Genomic DNA, 6,995 nt, shown 5'->3' with positions numbered 1-6,995 from the left:
GTGAAAGGAGAATGTATGTGTGTGTGAGAGTAGAAATGTATGCATGTGTAAGGAGAATGTAAGTGTGTGAAAGCAAAAATATATGTATGTGAAAGGAGAATGTAAGTGTGTGAGAGTGCCAGAATGAATTATGGCTTGTACAGCCCCTCATACACACTCGTAGCCGTGAGATATGGCTGTATATTGGCAGCTGTGATTAGGCCATAGCAAGGTGACATAGGTAATCACAGCGTGCCAATATACAGCCATATCTCATATCGCACGAATGTGAAAATACAAAAGAAACAATAATGCAGTGTCTTTAAAATCCCTTTTTTGTGCAGAACTACTTCGGCCACTGATGTCCTGGAGCTCACATCTTCATCATCTGAAAGCTGAATACTGGTTTTGTGCTCCAGGGTCACATATATGTTATCTTTATCAACAAAGTGCATATTTATCTAAACAAGTACATTCTCGCATAATAAACTCCTACTACATTCTGTGACACAAAAACAGTATTATTTTTAAAATTATAGTGGATTTGGGCTTCCGCCATGATGACCAGAAATAACTGTTGTATAAATATATATAAACTTATCTATTCTAACATATCTAAACATATCAAAGTTCTGATCGAATGGAAATAAATAGAGATGAGCTCATAGTGGTTGTTTGGTTTGTTTTATTTCAGTTCAGTGTTAACACATTTGTCATGATGTTTCTAAAGATCTGGCTGCAGGTTTCAGGAAGTCTTGAGGCTTTAACACAATCTGTGTCTTTAACCGTCTGTCATCATTCAGTCAGTATGGAGCTCAGTCAACTTCCTCTTGTGCTCTGTGAGTATTATTTTCTCTATGTGTATTTCAGTTGACGATAATTACTATTATATTATGTAAATGATCAAGTGTTTTAGTGTTCACGGATTTATGTCTTTTCTTGCTGCTCTCAGAGTTTCAAATCCAGCTGTAGTCCATGACATATGAGTAAAAGATGAGTTAGTGCTGTTTGTAAAGAAAAATGCACTCTGTTTGTTTAAATCAGTGTGTTTGTTCAGTCATTTAGTTTCATGTTTTTTATTAGTGTTTGTTGAATCAGTTCTGTTGGTTTGTTTCTCATAGTTTACTGTCCATGATGAATTAAGCAGATATTTATGCATTTAGTAAGAGCGTGTTTTATTCCTCTGCTTTTGATCAAATTGTTGCTTCAGGTTTCCTAAATAATTTCAGGCCTACTCTACTATGATCTATAAAATATCAAACAGATGTTTTAATGTTTATCTGAAACCATATGCATGCTGTCCCCATACGATATATTAATTTGAGTTCATCTTTAGAATTTTATAACTCCGTAAAAAAAAAAAAACCTCTTGGTTCCTTAAAGGATTAGTTAACTTTTATAAATATTTCCTGATAATTTACTCACCCCCATGCTATCCAAGATGTTCATGTCTTACTTTTTCAGTTGAATTGGATTTTTCTCCATATAGTGGATATTAATGGCGGCCAATGGGTTGAAGGTTCAAATTGCAGTTTCAATGCAGCTTCAAAGTGCTATACACTATATATATATATAATATAAAGATATACTTTTTAAGCACAAATGCTCGTCTTGCGCTAGCTCGACCTCACGCATTACGTAATCATGTTCGAAAGGTCGAAACTTACCAACCCAGTGTTTTCAAAGCGAACATGCAAAGAAAGTCAAACACCCTTTACAAAAAAAAAAGGAAAATAACAATGTCGGACGATTTAGAGGTTAGAGGAGAAAATGAGTTGGAGTTTTTCGCCATACCCTACCATTTTGAACCGAAGTACACAGATGAAGAACTAACCACACGTGACCTTTCCAATGTGATTACATAATGCATAAACCTTTGAGAAACATTTGAGAGTAAAATGATGGTGATTCAAGAAGGAGAGAAAGAAGAATATACCTTTATAATATGTCTGATGTATAATACACAGTTGATCAGCTTCATGTTCACACTATAAACATGAAGTGGGGAAGTCGTGGCCTAATGGTTAGAGAGTCGGACTCGTAACCCAAAGGTTGCGGGTTCGAGTCTCGTACCGGCAGGGATTGTCGGTGGGGGGAGTGAATGTACAGCGCTCTCTCTGTGTGTCTTCACTACTGTGTGTGTGCCCTTTGGAGGGGTTAAATGCAGAGCACTAATTCCGAGTATGGGTCACCATACTTGGCCACATGTCACGTCACTTTCACTTTTAATGACTTTTTTTCTTTGTGTTTTTAGTGCTGATTTCAAACATTCACTCTGAAGGTGAGTGAATTTGATTAATTTATTTCATAACATACAGTTGATTCTACACTGTTACAAACCAGATGAGAAATTAGTGTTTTGATTATAAAAACACAGGGTTGTAGCGGTACACAAACAAGACAGTTCGGTACGTACCTCGGTTTTGACGTCACAGTTCGGTATGTTTCAGTACAGCAGGAAGAAAACACACAAAAAAATTTTTTTTATTAAACAATGGTTTACTGAACAAAATGCTTTTTCTTTAAATAAATTCAATTGCAATTACAATTTTCTTATGGATAAAAATCTAATATTTTAAATATATTTATTATTATTACTATACTATATAGTCTAATATTTTGCAAAATGATCTTCTACATGTAATATTGTTTACAAGCTGTTTTATTGAAATCTTTCCGCAACTGAAACACTGATTGAGTGATTACATGAGATGTTAATTCATGGCTGTTTCACGTAGTAGTAAGTCACACCATTTTCGTGAATATAGACAGTTCTAAAGTGTGACAAAAATAACGCCAAAAATATTTGCATACAAAAATTAAAATTAGTAACTCTATGAACACCACAAACATTTAAACAAAATGAATAAAATGATATAGAGTTACAGGACCTGCAATAGCCAAATGCTTTGAACTACCACAACAATTTGCAACACTTTGTTGAATGTTGCAGTAGCCCCTCACTGCAGAACAAAGATCCAGGGGGCGTGGTTGGATCCACATCTAGGGGGTGGAGATGGGTAGGTTTAGGGGTGGAGATGGGTGGGTTTAGGGATCAGGGGGTGGAGACGGGTAGGTTTAGGTATATGTAAGGTGGGAGGAGTTGGATCTGGAACCTCGCTCCCTGGATCTTGTGTTCTGCAGTGAGGACCATCTCGAATGTATGTAGGTAGTGTGAACCCCAACTATGGGTGACTATAAAGTTGCAGAAACCTTTTTTCCTTTTAATTCTTTGCATTATGCTACACAAATGTTGACCACTCTTGTCTCTGTATTTGCTGCTAGCAGCTTTATACATTCTCTGTGAAATCGAAATGCACTGATTTACCAGTAAGCGGATGAGATCTTCTGCTCAAAAACTTTCAAACTTTCACAACTCATGCTACTTATGATTTTATAGTAACAGGTCTTACTCAACCAACTCTGACTGTGCGGCCACAGAGTTCATTGTTCACTGGAGACTCAGTTACTCTGAGATGTGAGGTGGATCAGTCATGGGATGGATTGGAGTTTCTCTGGTGTAAAGACTCAAACACTGAATCTACTGAAGCTGCAACGAAAACAATCGATTCAGTTAAAGTGTCTGATGGAGGAGAATACAGGTGCAGATCACGAAGAGGAGGACTTTACACGAATTATAGTGAACCAGTAACACTGACAATATACGGCAAGTATTTTGCTCACATAATGAACTGCTCTGAGAACACAATGAAAATAATTAATAAGACACTGAATCAGTGACTATAACACTTCACTGTAACCTGATTTAGCATGTGTGTTTTACAATCAAGTAACTCTATTCATATAGTAAAAACAGCACATTGTTGTCATTGTACAGAAAGACCAAAAGCCAAAGTGAGCATCAAACCTGATCAACATGTATTCAAAGGAGAGACAGTCACTCTCAGATGTAACATTGATGGTGAAGCAGCCACCAGCTGGATGTACAGCTGGTATAAAGACAGTTCAGTCAGTGTTTTCAGTGAACTACAGGAACACACATTCAGGTTTGTTACTGAGTCTGATGCAGGTAAATACTCCTGTTATGGAGCAGAGAGAGGAGGATCACGAACATCAAGCATCAGTGATGCCAATACACTGACAGTATCAGGTGAGTTTGATCATCTCGTCATACACTCAACATGTTATTAATAAGCAATTATCTTTTGCTCCTTTAAATTTTGCTTGCTTCTTTCATTAATTTTTTTTTGTCTGACATGGTGTTCAAACAAAGTCTCACAAAAGTTGGCTGGATTTGATTTTAACATCCATTAACAATTTACATCCCAAGAAGGTAGTCATGTTGTTTCTTGGAATAAAACGTCTCGGTTAAGTATTGTAACCCTCGTTCCCTGAAGGAGGGAACGGAGACGTCACATCGGATGACCGACGAATTGGGTTCTTGCTTAGAGAGACCAATCCACTTAGAGTGTAATCTAAACGAGCCAATGCACATTTGCATGCGATTATTGCATCCCGTGGAAGCCTCTTGCTCCACTATTTTTTGGCGCAGGCCAGGGCTTACCACAAGAAGACCAGCTACTGCTGCTATGGCACTACCCACTCAGTAGGACTGGATAACACTGGGAAAACGTACCCATACCACTCGGGACAGGAACGTTGCGGAAGCCCCATCCTTCCCAAAGGAGGTTTCGGAAGCACTTACACATATGAACTACTGTTTAGGCGTATATGGAAGATTAGAGGTGATTGTAACCCTCTTGGAAAAATAGCAAAAAGTCTGCCAGGGAAACACGGGCTCTGAGGCTATACCGTGTATTTTACACATATGAGATCCACTTAAGTCTCTACATATGGAACCCAGCCCTCCGGCGGTTCTCACGGATTCATCGAGTGAGGGCCTGGCGCCGGACTCTCCGCCACGTCGGGTCGTGGTTGGCAGCAATCGCAGCCATAGGGGCTGTCACGAGGAGCATCAGTTCCGGGAACCAAGTCCGAGTGAGCCAGTAAGGCGCCACGAGCAGGACCTGCTCCTCATCCTCCCTGAGGCTCACTGGGGGAAATGCATACTTGCGCAGGCCCCGCGGCCAGCTGTGTGCCAGATTCTGACTCCAGAGGAGGAGGTGGCGGGCGAGTTGCGACATGCGCTGGGAGTGTAGACCACCTTGTCAATTGATGTACGCCACGGTCACAGTGTTGTCCATGCGGACTAGTACGTGCTTGCCTCGTAAACGCCCTTTGAGACGGATCGAGGCAAGGTGAGCTGCCAGCAACTCTAGGCAATTGATGCTCTAGGCCAGTGCAGTTGGGGGCCCGTCCAAACCCCTGACACTACAAGCCCATCGAACGTAGCCCCCCCGGCCGGTGGTAGAGGCATCTGTGTGAACCACAGCATGCCTGGAGACCTGTTCTAGGGGCACTCCTGCCCATGGGGCCCCGTCCAAACCCCTGACACTGCAAGCCCGTTGTACGTGGCCCCCCAGCCGGTGGTTGAGGCATCCGTGCAAACCACAGCATGCCTGGAGACCTGCTCTAGGGGCACTCCTGCCCGGAGAAACGCCAGGTCTGACCACGGGGTGAAGGTTTGGCGGCAGGCCGGTGTGACTCGGACCCGGTGAGTGCCGCGCTGCCACGCCCACCTCGGGACTCGGCAATGGAGCCAGTGTTGAAGCGGTCTCATATGAAGCAGCCCCAGCGGTGTGACTGCCGCTGCAGCTGCCATATGCCCCAGGAGTCTCTGAATGTATTCAAGCAGTTCAACACCGACTGAGCACGTTCCTGCGTGAGGCGTCCTGTCTGTTCTACTGAGTCCAACTCCATACCGAGAAAAGAGATCCTCTCCAAGGTTTTCCTTTTCCCAGTTGACCCGAATGCCCAACTGGCTGAGGTGCAAAAGCACCAAGTCCCTGTGTGCACACAACTGATCCTGAGACTGAGCTAGTACGAGCCAGTCATCGAGGTAGTTGAAAATGTGAATGCCCTGTTCTCTCAGAGGAATAAGGGTTGCCTCCGCAACATACGTGAAGATACGGGGTGACAGGAACAGCCCGGAGAGCAGGAGCTCGTACTGATATGCTTGTCCTTCGGAAGCAAACCACAGCAATGGTCTGTGGTGCGGAAGGATCGACACATGAAAGTACGCGTCCTTTGGGTCGATCGCTGCCAACCAATCTCAGGGATGGATGCACCCGAAGATGCGTTCCTGCGTCAGCATCTTGAACAGTAACCGGTGAAGGGCCCGGTTCAAGACACGCAGGTCCAAGATCAGTCGTAACCCACCACCTCTCTTGGGTACAATGAAGTAGGGGCTGTAAAACCCCATCTCCATATAGGCTGGAGGGACCGGCTATATCGCATCCTTCGCCAGTAGGACTGTGATCTCCGCATGCAAGACAGGAGCATCAGCCGCCTTCACTGATGTGAAGCGGATGCCGCTGAACTTGGGGGGATGCCGGGCGAACTGAATCGCATAACCGAGTCCGATGGTCCGCAGGAACCAGTGAGACGGTATGGGTAGCCAGGTACCCAGACACCACACAAATTGGGCCAGCAGGACCACCGACGTACCCATGGTGGGGCAGTGAGGTGGAACGCAGGGACCTGAAGAGGGGTCTGAGTGTGCAGTGCAACACTTACCTGGTTCCACAGTTTGGCAGAGGGTGCGTGAGTAGGGCCTTTGACGACGCTCTCGAAGTCCGTCCGCTACACTTCATGCCCTCTTGGAACCCAGAGACAGAGAAAAACGCTCTCCTGTCGAGATTTTTGGAAACCAGATTCTCCACCCGGCCCTCCTCCGGGGAAGGGAGAGGAGCATCCTTCTCTCTCTGGGTCGCCCGTCCCGAGGCCTCTTGCCCTTCCGCTCACTGCCAGGTTGACAGGGGCCTGGACGGGCGGGGCAGCCTGCCTACGCCCAGCTCCACGGCGTTGCTTGCTTGAGGCTGCTGCGGATGCAGCATGGGAGCGGGGGTGGACGCAGGGGTCCGCCCTCGGTAACGAGCAGGCTGGGGCTCTGCGGCCGGCAGACGGGTGGAGGCAGCAGCTGCCCGCCGGGGCAG

The 6,995-nt window shown here is 44.7% G+C and overlaps 1 protein-coding gene across 1 annotated transcript in view; it reads left to right on the top strand.

The window, feature by feature from the left end:
* Positions 1-1,718: 1,718 nt before the first annotated feature.
* Positions 1,719-6,995, top strand: part of LOC107711138 (sialoadhesin-like) — a 21,703-nt gene continuing 16,426 nt past the window's right edge. The window contains exons 1-3 of the mRNA XM_016516080.1: positions 1,719-1,818; positions 2,234-2,260; positions 3,818-4,090. Of these exons, the coding sequence (XP_016371566.1) occupies positions 1,719-1,818; positions 2,234-2,260; positions 3,818-4,090 (400 nt within the window). The remainder of the gene's footprint in view (positions 1,819-2,233; positions 2,261-3,817; positions 4,091-6,995) is intronic.

Source organism: Sinocyclocheilus rhinocerous, unplaced genomic scaffold (genome assembly GCF_001515625.1).
Source record: "Sinocyclocheilus rhinocerous isolate Xijiao unplaced genomic scaffold, SAMN03320098_v1.1 scaffold115, whole genome shotgun sequence".
NCBI lineage: Eukaryota > Metazoa > Chordata > Actinopteri > Cypriniformes > Cyprinidae > Sinocyclocheilus > Sinocyclocheilus rhinocerous.
Note: the sequence above shows the minus strand (reverse complement) of the source record. Positions and strands in the feature narration are given on the sequence as shown.